Source organism: Ichthyophthirius multifiliis, assembly GCF_000220395.1.
Source record: "Ichthyophthirius multifiliis unplaced genomic scaffold scaff_1120509251438, whole genome shotgun sequence".
NCBI classification, from domain to species: Eukaryota; Ciliophora; class Oligohymenophorea; order Hymenostomatida; genus Ichthyophthirius; species Ichthyophthirius multifiliis.
The window spans coordinates 25,553-49,799 of NW_004085875.1; the positions used below are offsets into that span (position 1 = coordinate 25,553).

The 24,247-nt window shown below is 14.7% G+C and overlaps 4 protein-coding genes across 4 annotated transcripts in view, besides 47 other annotated features; 1 reads left to right on the top strand and 3 right to left on the bottom strand. All coding sequences in view use genetic code 6, as the record gives it.

Annotated features, from left to right (window-relative positions):
* Positions 1–203: 203 nt before the first annotated feature.
* Positions 204–262: a microsatellite.
* A 125-nt stretch (positions 263–387) lies between these two features.
* On the bottom strand, positions 388–1,413 carry IMG5_204420 (spfh domain band 7 family protein; the record flags this gene model as incomplete). The annotated part of the gene is made up of 2 exons (XM_004023765.1): positions 388–816; positions 869–1,413. 2 exons carry the CDS (start codon positions 1,411–1,413, stop codon positions 507–509), a joined length of 855 nt encoding a protein of 284 aa, XP_004023814.1. The 3' UTR covers positions 388–506.
* Positions 1,414–1,649: 236 nt separating this feature from the next.
* Positions 1,650–1,732: a microsatellite.
* Positions 1,656–1,732: a microsatellite.
* Positions 1,733–2,272: 540 nt separating this feature from the next.
* Positions 2,273–2,361: a microsatellite.
* A 643-nt stretch (positions 2,362–3,004) lies between these two features.
* Positions 3,005–3,054: a microsatellite.
* Positions 3,055–3,370: 316 nt separating this feature from the next.
* Positions 3,371–3,428: a microsatellite.
* A 42-nt stretch (positions 3,429–3,470) lies between these two features.
* Positions 3,471–6,562, bottom strand: IMG5_204430 (nonsense-mediated mRNA decay factor, putative; the record flags this gene model as incomplete). The annotated part of the gene is made up of 10 exons (XM_004023766.1): positions 6,546–6,562; positions 6,343–6,469; positions 6,091–6,246; positions 5,903–6,036; positions 5,475–5,723; positions 4,218–5,419; positions 4,138–4,170; positions 4,002–4,071; positions 3,898–3,959; positions 3,471–3,681 (listed from the first exon to the last, which is right to left on the bottom strand). The coding sequence occupies exons 3-10, from the start codon at positions 6,236–6,238 to the stop codon at positions 3,471–3,473; spliced, it is 2,109 nt and encodes a 702-aa protein (XP_004023815.1). The 5' UTR covers positions 6,239–6,246; positions 6,343–6,469; positions 6,546–6,562.
* Positions 5,757–5,811: a microsatellite.
* Positions 5,764–5,880: a microsatellite.
* Positions 5,772–5,881: a microsatellite.
* Positions 5,803–5,882: a microsatellite.
* Positions 5,819–5,899: a microsatellite.
* Positions 6,563–6,809: 247 nt separating the features above from the next.
* Positions 6,810–6,851: a microsatellite.
* Positions 6,813–6,844: a microsatellite.
* A 1,714-nt stretch (positions 6,852–8,565) lies between the features above and the next one.
* Positions 8,566–8,718: a microsatellite.
* Positions 8,719–8,830: 112 nt separating this feature from the next.
* Positions 8,831–8,868: a microsatellite.
* Positions 8,834–8,868: a microsatellite.
* Positions 8,846–8,910: a microsatellite.
* Positions 8,911–9,633: 723 nt separating this feature from the next.
* Positions 9,634–9,684: a microsatellite.
* A 1,367-nt stretch (positions 9,685–11,051) lies between these two features.
* Positions 11,052–11,094: a microsatellite.
* A 1,040-nt stretch (positions 11,095–12,134) lies between these two features.
* Positions 12,135–12,168: a microsatellite.
* A 427-nt stretch (positions 12,169–12,595) lies between these two features.
* Positions 12,596–12,649: a microsatellite.
* Positions 12,650–12,681: a microsatellite.
* Positions 12,655–12,722: a microsatellite.
* Positions 12,672–12,727: a microsatellite.
* A 1,343-nt stretch (positions 12,728–14,070) lies between these two features.
* Positions 14,071–14,101: a microsatellite.
* Positions 14,102–14,163: 62 nt separating this feature from the next.
* Positions 14,164–14,232: a microsatellite.
* A 501-nt stretch (positions 14,233–14,733) lies between these two features.
* Positions 14,734–14,768: a microsatellite.
* A 783-nt stretch (positions 14,769–15,551) lies between these two features.
* Positions 15,552–15,602: a microsatellite.
* Positions 15,603–15,859: 257 nt separating this feature from the next.
* Positions 15,860–15,895: a microsatellite.
* A 2,028-nt stretch (positions 15,896–17,923) lies between these two features.
* Positions 17,924–17,976: a microsatellite.
* A 1,605-nt stretch (positions 17,977–19,581) lies between these two features.
* Positions 19,582–19,626: a microsatellite.
* Positions 19,591–19,631: a microsatellite.
* Positions 19,632–19,839: 208 nt separating this feature from the next.
* Positions 19,840–19,891: a microsatellite.
* A 95-nt stretch (positions 19,892–19,986) lies between these two features.
* Positions 19,987–20,024: a microsatellite.
* Positions 19,995–20,024: a microsatellite.
* Positions 20,025–20,166: 142 nt separating this feature from the next.
* Positions 20,167–20,213: a microsatellite.
* Positions 20,214–20,284: 71 nt separating this feature from the next.
* IMG5_204440 (ras oncogene family protein, putative) lies at positions 20,285–21,348 on the top strand (the record flags this gene model as incomplete). The annotated part of the gene is made up of 5 exons (XM_004023767.1): positions 20,285–20,419; positions 20,475–20,634; positions 20,737–20,848; positions 20,893–21,080; positions 21,260–21,348. 5 exons carry the CDS (start codon positions 20,285–20,287, stop codon positions 21,346–21,348), a joined length of 684 nt encoding a protein of 227 aa, XP_004023816.1.
* Positions 21,107–21,229: a microsatellite.
* Positions 21,349–22,019: 671 nt separating the features above from the next.
* Positions 22,020–22,056: a microsatellite.
* Positions 22,031–22,126: a microsatellite.
* Positions 22,127–22,234: 108 nt separating this feature from the next.
* Positions 22,235–22,295: a microsatellite.
* Positions 22,296–22,455: 160 nt separating this feature from the next.
* Positions 22,456–22,486: a microsatellite.
* A 93-nt stretch (positions 22,487–22,579) lies between these two features.
* Positions 22,580–22,620: a microsatellite.
* Positions 22,581–22,619: a microsatellite.
* Positions 22,621–22,993: 373 nt separating the features above from the next.
* IMG5_204450 (hypothetical protein) overlaps positions 22,994–24,247 on the bottom strand; it is a gene marked incomplete at both ends in the record, with an annotated part of 2,610 nt that continues 1,356 nt past the window's right edge. The window contains 3 exons of the mRNA XM_004023768.1: positions 22,994–23,034; positions 23,132–23,192; positions 23,288–23,325. Coding sequence (XP_004023817.1) covers positions 22,994–23,034; positions 23,132–23,192; positions 23,288–23,325 — 140 coding nt within the window. The remainder of the gene's footprint in view (positions 23,035–23,131; positions 23,193–23,287; positions 23,326–24,247) is intronic.
* Positions 23,532–23,566: a microsatellite.
* Positions 23,667–23,739: a microsatellite.
* Positions 23,821–24,247: part of a microsatellite that runs on past the window's edge.
* Positions 24,117–24,247: a microsatellite.

Here is a 24,247-nt window from a genome sequence, read left to right on the forward strand (position 1 = left end):
AAAAAAAAGGATAAAAAAAAAATTAATTTTTATATTCGTATTTCATTAATTTATTTGAAAATAAATAAAGAATATAATTTTAGAAACTTTTTATAATAATTTATATAATATATATATGAGAAAATTTTAAACATATTAAATTATAACAAAAATATAAATAATTTTTATTGATTAATTATAAACAATAAATTAATTTTATTTAAAAAAAAAATATATATATATATAAAATAAATAATAATTTATATAAAAATAAAAAATATATTAATTACTAAGAGATTATTTCTTTAATTTTTTTTTTTTTAAAAAAAAGGGGTCATTAGCCCTTTTTTTTTTTTTTTTTGATTGAGGTTTTTTTTTTAAAAAAAAATACAATTTAAAATTAAAAAATGTATAACAAAAATATTCTTAATTATATTATCAGTGTAAGTAAAAAATAAAATAATAACAATAATAATTAATAATGATATTAATAAAATTTAAGTATGAAAAGAAAACTATAATTTCATTCATGCAATTAATCCTTAAGTAATTCTATGTCTTTATCTTTCAGCATCACTATCTTAAGGTAAGAATATTACTCTAGCTCCATGCTATGAAATAGTTTTAATAGTCTCCAAATATCTGATTTGCATAGCTGCTTTACTGTTTAATTAATCAGAAGCCTATTTCATTAATTTAGCTGCTTCAACATCAGCTTTTGCCAAAATAAGTTTACTTTCTGCTTGTCTTCTTTCTCTCGCTGCTGATGATAGACTTTATTATAAATCTTCATTTAATTATATATCTTTCATATAAATATTATCTATATGAACTCCCCTAATAATAAAAAATATAATTAAAAAATAAATAAACAAAAACAAAAAAAAACCAATCATCTGTATATTTATCAATTTATTCTCTTAAATCAGTAGCTATTTCAGCTCTTTTTTCAAATAAATCTTATAAGATAAACTTCCCGCAAGTATTTTTCAAAATCGAATAAGTTAATTAAGATATGGCTAATACAATATTTTCTACTCTAAAAGTAGAAAGTCTTGGTTCAACAATTCTGTAATAAACAGCAGCATCAATAGCAACAATAACATTATCCTTTGTTAAAATAGATTATTTATTCAAATCTATAACTTATAGACGCATATCTATTGATTATAATGTATCAGTACAGGGATTTACATAATGCAATCCGGCATTTAATGTTTTTACGTATTTTCCAAATCTTGATAATATACCGTTAGATGATTGCTAAATTTATTAATATGGATAATCTAGGCAACAGCAAAATAAACATGGAATCCATGTGCGGAAAAAACCACAAAAATCACCTAATTTTTATTGATATTTCGCATAACAAGACATATCAGAATCTATTTCCATGTTTTGAGGAATATCTAAGTGTAAAGGTTTATCGCCCATTTTTATATTTTTAAAAATAAAAAAAAAAGTGTATTTTTTAAATATATATATATATCTTGATAAATAATATAAAAAAACAATTATAGTATATTTTTTTTTTTATTGAAAATTTATTTAAAAAAAAAAAAACTTTCTTTAAATAAGTTAGTTTTATTATAAGAAATATTAATATAATTATAAAAAAAAGTCTTTTTAATAAAAAAATAAATTATAAAATGATATTAAAAATTAAAAGAAAAAAAAAATATAAATAAAAATATAAAAATAAATATAAATATAAATATAAAAATAAATAAAATATAAATATAAATATATATATCTTTGTATTTATATGTAATAATATTTTAAATTCTTTATTAAGAATAAATTAATTTTTATAAAATATATATATATATTACTAATAAAATTTTTTTATATAATATCAATAATAATATAATATTTAATGTAATGACTTTTTAATATATCAAATTATTTTTATTTTAAAATAATTATGAAAATATATTTAATTTATATTTTTTTTTCAAATTAAAGGTATACAATATTTATTTTTTTCATTATTACATTCATTTAAAAACATATTTTGTTTTTGATATTCAGTTCTAAAATCTTCCCATTTTTTACATAATAGTATTGATTTTGTTTTTTCATCTATTCTTATTTTATCAATCAATAAATCTAAATTATTTTCATTCTCATTTTTTAATACAAACAATCCTTTTTAACGTCACAAAAAATAAAACATGAATAAAATTATAAAATGAAAAAAAAAAAAAACCATATTCTTCAGTGAACTCAATATTATAACGATTTTATTTTTACAAATTTTCTAAATTTATTACAAAATAACTTTATTATATTTATATATATATAAATATATATATATATATAATATAAATATAAATATAAATATAAATATAAATATAAATATAAATATAAATATAAATATAATAATAAACAAATATCATTTAATTTTAATTTTATTTATATCATAAAAAAAAGTTATTTTACCCTTTTATTAATTTAATTTCAACTAGATAATCAAAATTTCCTATTCTTTTTACTTTTTTACAAAGTGTTTTTTAATTACTTTTCTTTTATACTATAGGCTAAAGTTTATAAGAATTATTTTATTCTATTAATCAAAAAATAATAAAAAAATAGATTTTTTAAAACAAAAATTCAAAAAAACTTACTTTATTTTACTTAATTGCATTTAGAATCTTCCCAAACTCCTAATTTAACAATTGTTTTATTAGGAGTAAAATTTTTATATTAAAATTCTGAAATATTAGAAATGTATTATTCATTTTTATATCTTTCTTATTCCCATTATTTAAAAGTTATACTTGATTTTTAGTTTTAAATTCTCTTTAAAATATCTTGATTTTCAATTGCGATTTTGATAAAGTTTTTTTTTCTAGATTCCTTATTGAGGCTGTGTTTTTCGATTGCATTTTAATTAAAAAAACATGAACTAGATAAAGGAACATAATTTTTATTTTAAAGCAAATAACTTTTTGTGTTTTATAATTGTTATTATTATTCAGATTATCCTCTTTGCATTATTCTAAAAATTTTATCCGAAAGTATATTATTTTCTCTTTAAATTTCTGTTTATTTATCATCTTATAAAGTTTGTTTCTTTGTTTTATTATTCAAAACAGCCAATTTTTATGGCATTATATCATCTACTATGTGCTTCATTTTTTTTATTTTAATTTCATGTAGTTTTATATTTTTTTTATGAATTCTCTAAAAACATAGCTTATTTTATATAGGTATTGAACGATGCATTTTTTTATATAACTTATACTTAATATATATATATAAATATATAAATAAAATAAAAAATATTGTTTAAAAATATAAATAAAATTAATATTTCTTTTAAAAACTTAATTTTTTTATTTTATATATATAATTTTAAATTATTATATTATAAATCACTATTTATAAATATAAATATGCTTTAATTTAATTTTATAAATAAATGTTTTTATTAATTTTATAAATATTCAATATGTATAAAAAAAAAATACTAAAAATATATTTTTAAATCAATGCTATGCATTCTATTTATTTCTCAGTAAAACTTAACCTAAAAAAGTTTAAAATTTTTCTTCACTAAATTAGTAATTATCGTTTTCAACTTAATTAATTATTTCATTTAAATCTTCCAAACTTAAATTTTTTTAATTTAATCTTTAACTTCCTCCATCAGATATTTAGAAAGTATCAGAAATCAATTTTTAATCTTCAGTTTCTAAACTATATTTAGATAAATATAAGACAATGTATTTTTAGAGATAAAGTAAAAATGGAAGACTTTTTAATTTAGTATTTTTGTTTTAAAATTAATTTAATTTTTTTAATAATTTGCAAATTAATTGAATATTTAATAATTTTAAATCCTCTTCATAATTTAATTTTTTTTTTGTAAAATTAATAAAAAACGTATAATCTAATTAATTTGCTAAATATAACTCTCCTAATAAGTCTATATAAATGAATTTCAAATGTACATTATTTTCTTAATTATCAAATAACTATTTAAATATTATATAAATTATATTTATAAAATAAAATACCTTTATAAGTATTAAATCAATTATTTTTTCTACTAAAGTAGGTCTAAAACTATTTAAAAAAGAAACTAATCTACTTAATAAATTAAGTTAATTTATATTAATACACTAATTAATAAAACTAAAAATTTATTTATACAAATATAATTCCAATTCTTCATCCCAATCTAATCTTTAAAATTTAAAAATATAATTATAAATAATTAAAAAATAAATTACTTTAAAAGCGAAATTTTAACATCTTCGAAATTAATTTAATTCAACTAAACAAACAAAATATAAGAAACATATTATTAAATAATATTTAAATTTATATCAATTTAAAATTATGAAGATTAATTATTTTACTAAATATTTTTTTAAACCCATTCCTAAATATAATTTTAAAATTAATTATTATTTTAAATCAAAGACAGGAAATGATCCACAATAGTTTAGTATCGAAACTAAGTATTTTAATTTTTAAATAAAAATCTACCACATTCCCCAATAATTAAACAAATAAAATCAAGTTATTAAATATGGAAATCATCTACATAGTACTTTAAATAATTTAATATTTTAAAAGATTCAACGATTCCGAATTTCGTTAAATTATTTAAATAAAGTATCATCCTAATTATATCTTATTTTTTTTAATTTTATTAATTTTCTAATAAATCGTTTACTTTCTAACTTAAATAATCGCCTATATCTTAAAAGTGTAAATTTATAACTGCTACTAATCTGGTAAAATAAGTAATTAAATGTCTATATTATTAAGAATTAGTTAAAATATCTTATATTAATCTTCTTCTATTTACTTTATTATTTACATACATAAATTATTCAGCTAATAAATCCGCTGTTTCTTTACTTGTACAAAACTTCAATTTATTTCTAAACTCTTCATATGTTTTGGGAATAAACTCACCTGAAAATTCTTCGTTTTCATCTTCTTCTTTATTATCTATATTTTCTATTATTTCTTCTGGTTAATAATAATCTTCATCCTCTTTAAATTAAAATATATATATATTAATTTTTAAAATATTTTAAAATTATAAAAAAATAATACCATAATTTAATTTCTCTTTAAATAAAATTGGAGGTAATTTGCTTTTTAAATCAAATATTTCTTCATAAAAAGATCTTTCTTCTTCAGTATCAAAATAAGAAGCATTTTATTTTCTTAAAAGTTCGTCTTCTTCTTGTTTTTTTCTTCTTTATTCTTCTTATGCTTTTTGTTAATTTTTAAGCTATTTTTCTTAAGCAAAATTAACATTAAATTCAAATTCTAAGCAATCACATAAAATATTTAAATTCTCATATAAAGTTACATAATCAGTTCTTATTTTTTGATATAAGGCTTCTTATCTATCTGTAATTCCACCGTTTTCAGCGATTAATCTATTAACTTTTTTATCTTCTCTTATTTTTATCTATAAAAAAATATTTTCTTTTTTATAATTTTTATAAAATTAGTAAAAATAATACATCATAAAAATTTCGAAGTATTTCTATAAAATTATTAACATACATTTATAACCAGAAAATGAGCTTTTGCGTTTTTTCTTTTGATATTAATACATCAAAATCAAAAATATTAGGCAAATCATCATATGTATTATATTATTTATTAATTTTAATTCCTCTTTTGCTACAAATTTCAAATCCAAAGTTTTATGCAAACATAACAGCAGTTTATATATTTAATAAATAATCTTTTTAAACTTAATGTTATATCTATTAAAAATTATAATAAAATATGAAATATTTTATAAAAATAAAATAATATATATATAAATATATAGATATATAATAAATATATAAAATAATTAATATTTTTATATATATATATAATATATATATTTATATATTAATATAATTATATATTTATATATTTATCTTTTTATTTATTTTACTATATCCTTTAATGTTTCTACTATTTTTTCCAAATTATATTTCAAATCCAATTGTAAATAGTTCAATTAAAAATCTAAATGTATTTTTTCTTCGTTCTGCTATTGTATTTTCATCTTTTTCTTTTTAAGCAATTCTTTTTATTTTTAATAAAAGTATTTTTTAGATTTATCTTTTTTATTATAATTACCCTGAAGTTATTTATCTAATTAATCTGTCTTGTATTATTTCACAGAACTAATCATAACTTTAGTTTAGTTTTGTGCAAATTTATAAAAAGTACATAATATCTGTTTAAGATACAATATTTTATTCGGAAATAGAAACACTTATTTCATTCAAATAACTTTTTTATTAAATTATAATAAATTTTATTATAAAGTTTAATTTAAATATAAATTATTTTTAAATAATGTTTTATATGATAGAATAATTTTTTTACTTTTATAAATGATAATTATCTATTTCATTATGTATTTAATCTCTATCTTTAACATTGCTTAATTTTAATTTATTTAAAAATTTAAGAACATTTTATATTTTAGTTATTCTTGTATCCAATTTTACATCTTTTTTAATTTTATAATATAATAATATTAACTAACATATTAATTTTAATTTATATATTTATTATATTAAAATTACTGGGATAATTTTACTTTACTTTTAAATTTTGTATTCTTAAATTGCGTTTGAATTATTAAAATTATAATTTTTGTTAAAAAAATTTTTAAATTTCTTCAGGTATAATATCTGTATCCATTTTTATATATATATTTTTTTACAATTAAATAAAAGTCGTATAAAATTAAATATTATTTTATACTTTTATTTTTAATATTAAAAATATTTTTATTCAATTTATAAATAAAAAAAAAATTAATTATATTTTTATTTATTATGTATGTAATAATATATATATATATATATATATATATATATATTAATATAAATTTTTAAAAATTTATTTTAATATTATAATCATCTTCTCTTTATATCATAATTAGACTTATCATTTATATATTAAGAGTTATTATTATTATTATCTTTTTTATAATAGATTTGTTAAATTGATTTATTATTATTGATTTAACTTTTATCACAAAGAAATGTTTTCTCATTTATATTTTAATTTTAAAATTGTTTAAAATTAAAGATATTTTAATTATTTTCACATTTTTAATTATCCAAACTAGAACTATTTCTAAATTTATATTAAGTTTAATATCTATTTTATTGACAATTATTGTTATTGTCATTATTTATAATATTTTCTTTTTAATTTTATTTATATAATATTTTTGATATATTTTCAGTATTTTATTTCTACAAATTTTAAATGACATAAATGTATTTTTGAACTGTATCTTTATGTAATTATTTTAATTAATCATATTTATTTTACTTAAAATTTAATTCATCTTTATATTCTTTTTTTTTATTTTCTAATTTTTTCTTTAATTTAATCACTTAATTTTACAAAATTTCTTCATTATTTTAATTATTTGATGCATTAATAATCTCTTAACCAAAAATAAACTAATTAAAAACTTTGTTTAATTTTTAATTATTTGCTTATATTTTTTGATTAAAATATTTATTATCCCTAAATTATTTTTATAAAACTTATTATCCTTTTTAGTAATCTTGAACTAGCTTTACTATTACTTAACAGCTATTATCAACTTATCTTCCTACTTTTTTTATTTTCTATACTAAAAACTATTTGAATAATATATAAGTTCTTTCAATAATCTATATAGCTTTCTTTATTTTAAAATAATTTACCATTTTCCTACTTTTATGTCCTCTGTAATGCTTTTATATGCAAACTGCATTTTAAATATAAATATCAAAAATAAATTATTTAGTTTTGATTCTATTTAGATTTTTTGGTGATCCATTTTTATTTTTTTTATAACTAAGCTCATGTTAATTATATGTTTATAAAGAAAATTTCGAAATTTAATTCATATTTTATTTATTTAGTAAAGGGTTCTGATGATTTACTTTAATTATTTTATTTGCTTTTAAAGTTGTATTTTAATGTTTTTATTAATTTTCTTACATTTATTTTATTGCTTATAAACTTTATTTATATTATTAATGATCTAATATTAAATCATTAGAAGTTTATTTATTTAATTATTTTTATTAAGATTATTTTTAGCTTTTTTAACTATATTGTTAATTAATATTTTCCATATCATAGAGCTAATCAAGGATTTTAATATTAGAATAAGACTATAAATTATATTTTTTACTTGTATTTTAATTAAACAAAAAATTTTAATTATGTTCAAAATTACTGCTATAGTTTTCTGAAATACTCTCACTTTTTTCAGTTATATATTAATTGTAATTATCTGAAATCTTCTATTTTTAAATTTACTATATGCTAGAAATATCATTAAAATCTATTTTAATTTAATTTAAAATATTTTATTTTTTTACTTTCAACTATACTATCTGCTTTTTAGGATTTTTTTTATGAACTTATTACCTGTTTCATTTAAGAATTTGAAAATATTGGTAATACTTTGGGGAATTACTCGAAGTTATTATAAGGTTTATATTAATTTTAAAATGTTTATTTGAATTATTAGCTGTTTTCCAAAAATTGTTTTAAATTAGTTTAGTTATTAAAGTTGTTTGTAATCTGAGATATTACTTATTATTATATTTATTACTATTGTAATTATAGTTATTATTATAATTATTATTATTATTATTATTATTATTATTATTATTATTATTATTATTATTATTAATTATTATTATTATTATTATTAATATTATTTATTTTATTGTTATTATTGTTGAAATTGATACTATTATTAATATTGTTAGTTTTGTATAATACAACTTTTATATTTTTCTTTTCCGCTTTAACTTAATTCACTTTGAAATTATATATCTTCATTCGTTTAATTTTCTTCTTACATTTCTTCTTCTTCATTTTCTTCTTGATCTTTATCATTTTCTTCATCTTCAATTTCTTCTTAATCTTAATATTATTATTAACTATTACATTATTTATCAAATTATTATTATTATTCTTAATATATTTCCATCAGTTAATATCTAATTTGTTATCTAGTTAATATTCCTCTTATAAAAGCTTATATTTTAATTATGTTATACAAATCTTCTTTTTTATAATTATCCATTTTTTTATTATTGTTTATTTTAAAAGTATTTAAATAATATTTTAATTTTTTTTTTAAATATTTAAATAATAATACTATAAAAACAGAAAATTATTAATTTATTAAAAAAATAAAATAAAAAATTTATAATATATTAAAAGTATTAAATATATGGATGATAAATATTAAAGTCAATTTAAAAAGACTTTTATCCATTTTTTTATTAAGTCTTTTTTTTATTGAAAATTATTTTTAATATTTATTATTTATGTATTTATGTAATTTTATTATTATTAAAATAAATTTTTAATATGATTTTTATAAATTAATATAATTTATTTATGCATATTTAAGATTGTATTTATATGCTTTAATCTAATCTATTTTTAATTTATTCTTTATATTATTAGGGTTAATAAAATAGTTATAAGTCTTATAATATATATATAATAACCTTAAAAATAATTATTTATATATTATCATTATATATATAATTTATTTATTTTCGATTTAAAATAATATTATAAATAAATTTAAAACCAAATATTAGTTTTTTTTAATAATAATTACTCTTAAACTAATCTTAAAATAAAAAAGCAAATAATTAAATAAAAAATAGTAAAAATAAAATAAAAGATTTTTTATAACATTTTATAACAAATAAAAAAGTTTTCATAAAAGATTAATTTAAAATTAAATAAATATGAAATATAAACAAAAAAATAAATACATATAATAAACTAATTATTTTACATAATATAAAAATTGATTAAAATCTATCTTACTTATTAACTTAAAATTTTTAATAAAAAATATTATATAATTATTTAACGAAGCTTTTCACTAATAATTAGTAAAAAATAATTTTTTGCAAGGGGAAATCGAATTTACATTAATTTATTTTTTATTCATAATATTATCAAAAACACAATTATTGGAGTCCTTTTTATTATTAATTATTTTCAAAAGTGTATTAGTATTTAATTTAGAGTTTAATAATACATTAAAAGAGTTTAATGAGGATTATTGCTTTTTAGAATTAAACTAAAATTCATTATTTTATATTCCTCCGTTTTTTATAGGATTTTAAGATTAAGACTATAAATGATTACTTAATGATTCTAATTATTTGAAACTAGTGTTTATATTTTAACTTAACTAATCAAAATCCTATTAAATATATTCAGAAAAAGCCGAAGTATTAACATTTTTTTATATAGATAATTAACTAAGAAAACTATTATTATTTTATATTTTATTATTTTGATTACTTTTTGACTATTCCTATGATTAATAACTTTATTATTATACATTATAGCTTTAATTTTAGACATGTGGTGAATAAAATATTTTTTATTTATATCTTCCACTAAATATTGGCTATTTACTAATATTTTTTAAATCTATTGGTAAACACTTAGGAGAGCTTTAACTATAAGATCTATTTGATAAATCTAATTCTTTTATTTTCGAATGAAATTTATTAAATCCTTCCATACTTTATTCTATCTCTTATTTTATGTTTTCATCTTCTTCAATTAATTTAATATTTAATTTATTTAAATTTCTTTTTATTTCAGGCGATCTTTTTACTATTAAATAAGGCTAAAATATTTTATATTCAAACTCTTTTTTCTACTAAGTTTAAGAAATATTTTGAGTATTTTAAATTTATACTTATTATATTTTATTATTAAAAGATTGTATTTATTTATCAGGTTTAGTCTAAAATATAATGATTTTAAAATTATTTTTTAGGATATTTATTTTTATAATTAATTTACTTATTCATTTTAAAGATTATTTGTATTTTATTTAGAATCTTATAATTTAATTTAATAAGTTTCAACTTATTATGTTTATTATTAATTATATTAATAAATTAAAAAATTATTTTATGGATTTTCTTAAATATTTTTATATTCATTTATATTAAAATCAATTCTTGTATTTCTATTAATATAAATTTTAAATTAAATATATGAAATATATAATTAAATAAATATATATAAATATTTATATATATATATATATATATATATATACTGTTTAATCTATTTACAATATTGTTAACCTTTTAATATAATCTATTATTAGTTTTTTAATTATACTTTATTATTTATATCTTCTAATATCTTATTATTATTGACTAAGTCTTCTTCATTTTTTAATAATGTATTTTCAATTTATATTTATTATTTTTATTAAATCAATTTTTTTCAGGATTTAAGCTTTTTACTTAATTTATTTTAACTTTGGAATTATTATTTTCTTCTTTCATTAGTTAAATATCGCTTTTTACATATTCTTAATTATTTTTACATTAAAAATCTTCATTTTTTATTTAATGTTTAAAATTATTTTAATTTTATTATTTATTTTTTTGATTTGGTTTATCAAAATTTTCAATTTTTAATTAATTAAAACTTTAAAAATTAATAAATTACTTATTTTACAATGAAAACTATTTTTCATTATAAAAGTATACTTTAATTTCTTCCTATTCTGAATTTAAATATAGGTCAGCTTTTGAAAAAGATTAAGTATATTAATCTAAAATAAATATATCTTTATAATTGATTTTATTTATATTAATTTACTTATATTTAAAGGAATTCCAGAACCACTTTTAATTATCTTTTTAAGGCAATTTCCTTTAAATTATCCAAAAATATATTTTTATTATTTTATCATGTATTGTATACCTAAATAAAGAAAAAAATTATTTATATATAATTAATTATAAAAAACAACCATATGTAAATATATTATTTTCAAACATTCCATCATTCATATAATTGGAAACATTTTGAATACCGAATCCATTAATTTATATATTTTCCTTTTATTTTTCAAAATAATTAGAATAATTTTTTATAAAAAAATTAAAAAATACAAAATTAATAACAATTATATAAATTTTACATTAAAATACCCTTTTAAAATAGGTTAATTTTTATTATTATGCAAAATTCCAATACCTTAAGGCAAATTTCCTTCTTTATTAGTAGAACCAATATACCATTATCCATTTTAAAATTCAATTACATTTATATATTTATTTTTTTAATTACAATTTTAAATCATATTTTTTATTATATATTTTATATTATTTATTTCAGGTATCTATTATTTTTAAGTTACTTCAAAATTTTTATTTATTCCATTTTCTTTATCATATTTGAACCATTTTTTTGAGCTCTTTTCAAAATATAAGCTATTAGGTTCTAACTCTCCTTATTTAAAATAGCCACATAAAACATTATTGCTTTTATCTACAATACAGCTAATACCATTTAATTTATTTTAACTAAATTAACCTTATACATATTATCCGTCTTTGAAATAAACTACTCCTTAGCCTTCTATTTTATCGTTTGACCATTCTCCTATATATTATTGGCCATTTTTCCAATAGAATATTCCGAATCCTTATCTTAAATTATTTATCACTGGACCTTAATAATATCCATTAATATATTCAATTATTATATATTGAAAATTCTATGAATTTTAAATACTTTAATTTTATTTGATAGAAAACTATTATATATTTAATGTTTTCATTAGAAATTTATTTATTCTTATTTTTCTTAGAAAAATAAAATTAAATATAATAAAATTAATATAATTAATAAATAATTTAATAATACATAAAATTAATAATTTAATAGAATTTACCTATTTTAGTTAAATTTTTTAAGGAATTAAATATAAAAATATAAAATTCAAACAATAGCAATAATATAAATATCATTTGTTCATTTTGTTTTTTATTCTGTATTTTTTTAAAAAAAATACTTAATCAAAAAAAAAAAGTCATTATCCTTTTTTTCTCACTTTTTATTGTTGTTATTGATCAAATTTTTTAAAAAATAATATGAATCAAGTAACCTAATTATTTAAAAAATGGACATAATCCCATTTCTTAATATTAATATTTTAAATGTTATAATATTGCAAATTTTAATTAATTATTAAATAATTTTTTTTCTTATAAACTTTATTATATTATTAAAATATAATAAATTTATTAATTTATTTATCAGTTTACTTTATTATAAAAATTATTTTTAATTATTATGAAATATATATGATTATATTTAGTATTTTTCAAAAAAAAAAAATACTAAATAAAAGTTATTAAAAAATTACAAAAAAAACAGCAAAAGAAAAACAAAACAAAAAAAACATTATTTTAACATTCTAATATATTCGAATTATAAAAATAAAATATACAAAAATACTAAAAAATGTCATCAGATTATCCACTAAACAGAATAAGTTAAATATTATAAAATTCTGAAAACAAATCATAAGGCAGTATAATTGAAGAATTATTCATAAACGGCGATGAGTTTTTTTATGAAATAAAATATAACAATAATCCAAAAATAAATGAGTTCTTTAAAGACAATTAAAAAATAGTAATAAGATTAATAGAATACATAACAATAGTATCAGAAGATGAATAAAACAAAGAAAGATCTTATAAATATCCACTTTTAGCAAGTAATATATTTGATTGCCAACCAGCATATTTAATGTCTTAGTTTTTTACAGAATAAAAAATATTTATAATTAAAATATTAAAATCACTAAATGTGAATAAATGTAGCCTAATTAGGGCGATTAAGATGAAGAATGCTATGATGGGGAAATTTCGTAACAAGAAAATGATTAAAAACAAAGCTTAAAAGAAAAGAATAATGAATATGATAAAAAATATAAGTTAGGTTTGTTTAATAAATTAAATTAAAATAAAAATGTTGAAATTAAATCAAAATTTCCTTTGATTAATAAATTATTGGAATTTTTATTTAATTAAAAAAGTAATATTAATGATGTTCTAGCTGGTTATTGGTCTAAATTAGTTATTTCATTAATTAATATAAATATTACTGAAATGCTTAAAATATTTATTGAAAATGAAATTGTTTTTGATATTTTAATAAAAAATATATACAATTCATCAATAGGTAAATTTTTACAAAAATAAATTAAATTGGAGGGGAATATATATTATAATATAAATAAATTAAAATATAAATATATATTTTTTTTTAAAAGTAATCCATATAATTATAAAAAAATAATGATTTTAAAAATTTAAAATATATATATATATATATAAATATAAATATATATATATATATGTATATATATATATATTTATAAATATAAAAAGCTTTAGTACTTTAAAATATTCTTATTATTGATAATAATAGAATAAAACAAGATAACAAATTTGATATCTAATCATAATAAACAAAAATATATTTAATTATTAATTTTATTACAAATATAAAAAATTATGATCGAGATTAAGTTTAAAGCTATTGTAGAATTTTAAGCGATTTAATAAATAAATATTAATAAATTTATGATGGCTAAGAAATAATTGAAGCAATTATGAACTAATAAACACAAGAATTATTATTCAATACATTATAAAATAAATAAATATAGACATATACTTCAGAAGTTATATTAGAATTATCATAATATATATAATAATAAATTTAAAATAAAGAAAATGAATAAAATAAACAAGAAAATAATTAATTATTAAATATTAACTAATATCCTTTAATTTAAATTTTCATAAATAATTTATAAAACATAGCTTAGTTTTTAAAAACAAAAGAAGGAGAAAACAATTTAACAATTTTTCGTTTAAATTTAATATAAATAATAAATACAATATTAAAAATAAATATTTCAAATATTATCGAAAATATATAAAATAGTAAAATTTTATTAGAAATTATAAACTTATTTTTTATTATTAATGGAATAATATATTACATTAATAAGTTTTAAAATTAATAGAATATCTAATATAAAATAACAATAATCTTTCTTATTTAAAACATCTTTTTTAAGATTGTAATTTAATAGAGTTAATAGTAAAAAATACAGAAGATAGTTTTTTTTATTTTTAAAAAGAATTAAACCCTAATAAAAGAACAACTAAAGGAAATCTAGGTTACATTGTAAAGATTAGTACTATTTTAGAAAATTATTTTTAGGAATAAATGAATAAATAAATTAATTAAGATATATTAATTTTAAGAAATTAATAATGGATGGAATTTATTGAAAATATTTTGGATTTCCATAAATAAAGAGAATGTTATAATTTAGGAAATTTTAATAATTTTGTCGATAATATTTTAAATTAAAAAGAAGAAAATAATTCATTTAAATCTATCAATGAATTACAAGCCGTAGAAAGGATTAAATAAAGTTCTAGTTATTAAGAATAAGTCCAATTATAAAACTACTATTTAAATAAAAGGAAAAAAAAAAACTAAATTAAAATTTTTTAACCAGATGGGGAAGAAATTAATTATTAAAGTCCAAAAAAAAATAAAAAAAAAACAATAAAAGTATCAAATGTAATTTTTGTGTAAATAAATAGTAAATAATTGGATGATGATATTGCTGTTGATGAAGATGAAAATTAAAATATAGAATAGGAATAAAGTTTAGGTTTAATTTAATTAAATGAAGATATATAGAAAACTTAATAAAATGAAAATATAGAAAAAAATGAAATTGTTGAAAAAATAACAAAGAAAATTTAGAAAAAAGTAGGAATTTATTGAAAATATACCAACCTAATAAGAAGAATAAAATATGAATAATATTTTAATTAATGATATAACTTAAGAGGATATTCCTTAAATAAAGCAATAGAAATATATTTCTGAATTTGATTAAATTGAAAGCAATAGTATATAATTTTTTTAAGAAACTTAATGCCAAGAATAGATAGGTTAATTTAATTTAAATAGTTAGAATTCGGAAGAAAAGGAAGAAGAAGAAGAAGAAGAAGAAGAAAATAAAAGATTTCTTAAAAAAGAGATTCCTATTAATTTTGTGTAATAATAAAATTAAGAATTTGATAAAAAAAATTAAGACGATTTTCAATTTATCAATTCTTTTATAGAAAATAGTCAAATATCTAATATTTCATAAAAATAATATGATGAGTTAAATTTATATGAAAAAAAAGAATTTAATTTTAAAAAGGAAAAACAAATAGAAGTTTAATAATAATAATATGAACAGGAAAAAAAACAAAAAGATGATTTAATATAAGAAATAATTAATAGAAGTTTATCTATTTTAAATTAAAACAAAAACGAAAATAATGTAAATTTATAATAAGAAAATAAAGAATAAAAAAATACTTTTTAGTAATAATAACAATAAAAACTAAATGAAAACAACTAAAATTAATAGTATGATGTTTAATTTGATAATAAAAGAATAGATTTGAGTACATAATTATAAGATTCTTTAATTTAAGTATATCCAAATATTGAAGAAATAAAGCTTTAAAATACTTTACATTTAAATAAAGAAAAAGACTTTCTAGAAAAAGTTTTCATCAATAAAGATCTATATTTATTAGACATTAATTATAGAAAAAACGAATACATTTAAAATTTGGATTAAGTATGTAAATTAAAAGAAGAATGTTAATAATTGCATTTGCAAAATAAGAAATTTATTAATGAAAAGTTATATGACTACGAATATTTAAATATTATAAAACATAAAGATTAATAAATAGAGAAAAATAAAATTTATTGCGAATAATATATTAATATGATAAATAGTTAAAAAGAGTAAATAAAATTACTTTGTGAATAAAAATTATAACATGAATAATAAATCAAAAACGCATATATTTAAAATAATAATAATTATGAATAGAAATATTTTGATTATTTACATTAATTTTAGCAAATGAAACTTTATGAAATTTAAGATAAACTTATTGAAAATCAAAAAAATTAAAAATTATTAATTAAAAATTAAATAAATGAAGAAAAAAAGTTACAATCAATACTAGAAAATTCAAAAATAAAAAAATATAATCCTATTATTTTCTAATAAAATAAAGAATAAAGTGATATTTTAAGTTAAAATTTGCCTTATTTTTCCTCTAAAAATAACTTAAATTAGTAATTAATGTTTAGCAACATTAATACTAATAATGGTTAAGTAAAAGAATAAAGTATTTTAAATAAATCTCCAGTTTCTTAAAACTTAAATGAAATAGGAAAGTTTAATTTTGAAAATTAATTTTAAAATGGTCTATAAAGAGATTTATTAGAAAGTACAAATAAAAGACCTTAAAAAAGCAATGATTAAACCCCTCTAAATTTAGGAAATACTTTTTTGTATGAATAAAAAAGTCCTACTTAGATTATAAAAAATGACACTAATTTTAATTTTTCAGGCTATATGAATAATTTAAATGATTAATCAACAAATTTATAAATTCAAAATGTACAAAGTATATAGCATTATAATTATAAAGATTTAAAAGGAATATAGATTGATAGAAAAGTAAATTAAGATTAGAAACTATTATAAAATATATAAGACAACAATCAAGAATAATAATTTTAATAAACATATAAATAAGTAAATGATTATTAAAATGCATGTAATTTTAAATATAAATAATAAATTAGTAATAAGGTTTGCTTAAATGAAGAATATATATAAAATAATTCGTATAATTATTAAGAAAATAATAGTCCTTTAGTTGTGTTTAATTTTAAAGGTAACTCTTTTTAAAATAATGAAGGTTATATAAATTAAAATGTTTAAGATATAATTAATAAATATTAAAATATTTAATAAAAAGAATATCTCCGAAATAATAAAGATGAAATATGTATAAATAATTATAAATATCCATTATTTTAAAATATAAATATATATAATTTAAATAAAGTGTAATAGTGATTTCTTTTATAAACTTTTCATGGATTTGGACTTTATAAAAAATATGTATTTAATTAGTTAATTGCTAAGTAAAATCTGTAATATACGAAATAATTTTATTTCATTTATATATTTTTATATAATTTTTTTATTTATTAATATAAATTTTAATTTTTTAGTAAATATTTGTTTTAAAACAAAAATTTATATATTATAAATATTTAATTTTTAAAATATATTCTCAATATAAAAATATTAAATATATTTTAGTTATATATATTTTATAAAGAAATTAAATTAATTAAAATAAAATGGATTTATAACAAAATATTATATAAAATTAACTTAATAAATAAGAAAACGAGTTATTTAATTACATCGTGATTGACCAAATAGATTATTGTATAGGTAATCCTTCTGTAGAATAGATTTTTGGAACACTTTATTTGTATTAAAATTTAAAAAATTAATAAATTTAAAGCCTAAAACAAAATGATTTGATATAAAAATAAAAAAGTTAGTGTGAATATTTATAAAATAATGTTTTGGTAGTATTAGGTATTCCCAATTCTAAAAGTCCGATTGAATTTTGTGAGTTTATAAAAGAATATTTACATGAAATCAACGAATTAAGAATTATTAAGATACAATCAAGCAACAATTATTATGGAATATTTTTATTTTTTAATCAAAGTAAAGATATATATATATGATTTAAAATATCTTTTTTATATATATTTATATTTTAAATATTTAATTTATAGTTGAAAAGTGTCAATAATTTTATAAATATAATTTCGGCTAGAAATTTAATAATATAGAAGATGATATATGTATTATACGATAAGTTTAATTTATAACAATAAACTATAATTAAAAAAATATAAACAAACTTGATAATCGAGAATAACAGAATATATAATAAATTCAATAAAACAAAAATAAACAAATTCCTCATAATTTATAAATGAAAAATAATCTAAATATAAATATAATAGATGAAAAAGTAATATAAAAAATATATAAATACAAACAAAATTAATTTTAAAAAAGAATAATAATTGCGCAATTTGTTTTGAATAATTAACAATATTAAAAAATAAAGGTTCACCATAAATTAAAACAGAAACTAACTTAAAATAAAATAAAAAGATTTAATATTAATAAAATTCTCATAAAAAAAACTTATAACAAAACGATTGTATAATAAGTATTTTATGTAGTCACTATTTTCATTTTTAATGTCTTAGTAAATGGTAAGATTCCACTTGTCCATTATGTAGATATCATTAGTAACCTCCAGAATAAAGCTTTTGTGAAGTTTGTTAAAATACTGAAGCATTATCTATTTGTCTTATTTGTGGAAGCATTAATTGTGGTTTTGAGTTCAACTAAACTTCTCATTTAAAAATGCATTTTGGATAAACTAAGCATACTTATTCAATGGAAATAGAATCGAAATTTGTTTATGATCATTTAAATGAAGTTTTTGTACATAGATTATTATAAAATATTATTGATGGAAAAATTGTTGAACCAGATAATTAGAATAAACATATTAAAAGTGAATAGTTGTTAATGGAATTCGAATAAATTATGAATAATGAATTAGAAATTTAAAAATAATATTTTACAAACATAATTAAATAATTAAAAAATGGTTAAACTAAGTAACTTTTTTTTTATATATATAAATATAATTATATATAAAAATTTTAAAATAAGAAAGTAATATCTGAATAATAAGTAATAATTGGTTTAATAATATTAACAAGAATTTTAAAAATTACAAGAAGAAGAAAATACTTTAAAAGAAGAAGAAAAATAATTTGAAGAAATTAAATAAAAATTTTATTCTTTAAATTAATAGAAAAACAATATTTAAAAAAAAGAATAAAATTTATCATAATAGTTTGAAATAATTCAAAAAAACGATAATTTAAATTAAGAAAATGAAAATGATTAAATAAAATAAATAAACTATTAAATTTAATAAACAAAAGCAGAAGTATATATAAATAAAATATAAAGTAATATATAATATATTATAAAAAAAAAAAAAAATATTTAAAAAAAAAAAAATTAAATATAAAGATTAAAGATATATAAAATCATATTAAAGCAAATAATTAATTAAACAATATTGGAGAAGATATAAAGAATTCTGCTTTATTATTAATAGGAGGAAAATAATAAAATAAAAAAAATAAAAATAAAAAAAAATGAGAATAGTATAAAATATATATTTTAAATATTATTTAAAAACCATTATTATTGTTTTTTAATTATTAAAAAATGAAAATAAAAATTTCAAAAATTTAATTTTTAAAATATATTTAAATATAACAATCTAAATTAAATTAGTTAAAAATAAAAAAAATTAGAAAAATAATATAATATAGAAAAATAAAAACAAAGAAAAGAAAAATATTTATAAATAGTATTCGAAATAAACATTTATTTTTATAATAAATATATAAAAAAATGATTTCAGAAACTAAAGGTTCAATTGCTACACCTTTATCAAAATATAAATTGGTGTTTTTAGGAGATTAAGCGGTTGGAAAAACATCAATTATAAATCGTTTTATGTTTGATACATTTGATGGAAAAGATCATGTAAAAATAAATTATTTTTAGTTATTGAAAAAAAAAAAAAACAAAACAAAAAAAGCCAACTGTTGGTATAGATTTTATATCTAAAACACTCTATTATGAAGATAGAACTATAAGATTATAATTATGGGATACTGCAGGATAAGAAAGATTTAGAAGTTTAATACCTTCTTATATAAGAGATAGTGCAGTAGCAGTTATATGTTATGATATAACAAGTATTTTAATCATAATATAAAAAAATTATATTTTTCTATTATTTGTATATAAAAGAACATTATTTTTACAAAAAAAAATATATATATATGTATAAAAAAAAGATAAATCATCATTTGAAAATATAACAAAATGGGTTGAAGATGTACGTGCTGAAAGAGGTCAAGAAGTAATAATTTGTTTAGTTGGTAATAAAACTGATATGCAAGATAAAAGGTATTGATATATTTTATTTTTATATATTTTTTGTAATTTAATAGAGCTATTCAATAACAAGAAGCATAATAAAAAGCAAAAGAATTAGATGTGAAATTCTTTGAAGTAAGTGCTTTATCAGGAGATAATATTTAATAACTTTTTAAAGCTATTGGAGGCATGTTACCAGGAGCAGAAATTTCACAAATTGGATAAAATTAACCAGCTAGTTAATCTGGTTAAAATACAAATTGTAATAAAAAAAAAATTAATATACTTTATATATATATAAAAATGATTATAAAAATAATATAAATATATATAAAAATATAAATAAATATAAAAATATATATATAATTATATATATTATATATATATATATATATATATATATATAAATATTTTTATTAATTAATAAAATAAAAATAATAGAAATTGAAAATAAAGGAGGAAATATTTAATTAGATCTTAAAACAGCTATAGATAATGAAGACAATGGGCCTAAGAAAAAATGTTGTTGAATAATAAAAGTATATTAAAAATCATATATAAAATTTTATTAGAAAATAATTATATAAATAAATGTCTTATATTTAAAAATATCAATAATATTGTAAATTTATCTGTAATTTAATTTTTATTATTTTTTTTATATATTTATTAATTAATTAAAACTTGAATTTATTTTGGTATTAAATATTTATATTTTTTTTACTTTTAATATATTAAAATATTAATTATGAATTTGCATTATTTTCATGAAAATACAATTTTTTATATATATTTTAATAAGGATTTTTTTTTAATTATATACTTAACTTATTTTATATATTAAATATTATCTTATTCATTAATATTTTCAATGTTTAATGTATTTATAAATAATAAGCTAAAATTTATATATATTTAAGGCTTTAATAATATTTATTTATGTAAGATATATTATAAATATAAAAAATCAATCAGCAAACATTTATTTTTTATTAGAAAATAAATTATATATCCAAAAAAAAAAAAAAAAAATTAAAGTTCTATTTTCTTTTATATTAATTAATAATTTTATCATAATTAAAATATTTTTTAATATGATTTAGTATATCTTAAATAAATAAAATTGGTAATAAGAATTAAATAAAAAAAAATATATAAAATTAATTAGTTTTATAATTAATATTATTATATTTGTATAATGAAAATAAAATAATATATAAAAATAATATAAATATATATATAAATATTTATTAATAATATATATATATATATATATATATATATATATATACATATACATATATATATCATAAAAAATAATTATTATATATTAAAAAGGAAAACAATTGATAAAATATTAATTATAATATAACTCAAAAAAATATACACATATTTATCTAAAGAAAAAAAAAATTAAAATAAAAATAACTAATATAAAAATAATAAATGAAAGTATCTATTATAATAAATTATAAATTTATAAATTATTATATTTTAATTCAAATATTAATAAAAAAAAGAATCTTAAAATTTATTTAACTAATTTTTAGTGCGAATATATTAATTCTATTTTACCCAAAAGATATTCAATAAAATAATAAAAGACTGCGAAGAAAATAAAAGTATCAATTATTAATAAATAAAATATATAATAAAATATAAAATAAATAGTCATGTAAAAAAAATGATCGATATTATAATGAACCTGAATAACTTAAAACAAAAAATGAAAGATAAATATAGTTGATAAAAAACAAAAGCTAAAATATTAATATATAAAATTATTAATAATAAAAAATTAAAAAGACAAAAAAAGTAAAATTATATTAGAATTTATAAAATAATAAATAAAATACAGTATTTTCATTTTTAAAAATATAATAATAAAATATTATAAAAATATATAAAATGTATATTAATAAAGTTATAAAAAACATAAAAAATCAATTAGTATATTAAACATTAATAAATATAAAATATGATTTATATAAGCTTTTAATAATTATTTTTAAAGAAATAAATATTTTATAAAACAGATTACTTTATTTATATTATATTACATATGTATGAAACAAATTTATCTATATATTCAATTAATTTAATTTATATTATTTATTTATTTAAATTTTATAGTCTTTAAACATAGGCTTCTTAAAATGATAAAAGTTTAAAAATTCAATAATTATAAAATTAGCCTTAAGTATTGTAATTAATACCTAAATAATAAGAAGATTCATTTTTTAAAAATTAATAAAAAATTGATTATTTCAAGATAAACATTTAAGATATAAGCTAATAATAATTTAAAATAACATAAAACTAACATAATAATGACAAATTTAACATATAAAACGAAAACGCTTAACTTTTAATTCTATAAAATTAATAATAATAATAGTTAATATAAGAATAAGACATCTAAAAAAATTATTAAATAATATTATAATAGCAATAACCATTGAAAATTACATAGGAAAATTAAAATTATGAAATTAATTAATAAGGATCTATTAAAGAATAAATAATAAATAAAAATTATATATAAAATTAAAATAATTATTTTTTAAATCAATAAAATAAGTTATAATCAGAAGAATATTTATAAAATGAACTATTAAAAAATTAATTAAAAATATATAATTAATAATTAAATCCTAATACAAAATAAAAAAAATAATAGTAGAAAAATTAAAAAATGAATAATACTTATTAGTAAAAAGAATAAAAAAATTAAAAAGATAAAGAAAAAGGAATAATTGAATAAAAATAGAAATAAGAAAAGAATATAGAAAATTATGCAAAAGACAATTTGTATAAATAAGAAAGTTTAAAGTAAAAAAATTATAACAAAAATTATAAGTAATAAAATAACATAATTGAAAAACAAAAAAATGATAAGTAAAGAAAAAAATAATTAAAAATATATAATAATTATAAAAATTAAAAAAAAATTAGTAGTACAAATAATTCTTTAATAAATACATTTGAAAAAATGAATGAAAAATAATAATAATAATAATAATAATAATAATAATAATAATAACAATAACAATAACAATAACAATAACAATAACAATAACAATAACAATAACAATAACAATAACAATAACAATAACAATAACAATAACAATAACAATAACAATAACAATAACAATAACAATAACAATAACAATAACAATAACAATAACAATAACAATAACAATAACAATAACAATAACAATAACAATAACAATAACAATAACAATAACAATAACAATAACAATAACAATAACAATAACAATAACATAACATAACAATAACATAACATAACATAACATAACATACATACATACATACATACATACATACATACATACATACATACATACATACATACATACATACATAGCATACATACATACATACATACATACATACATACATACATAC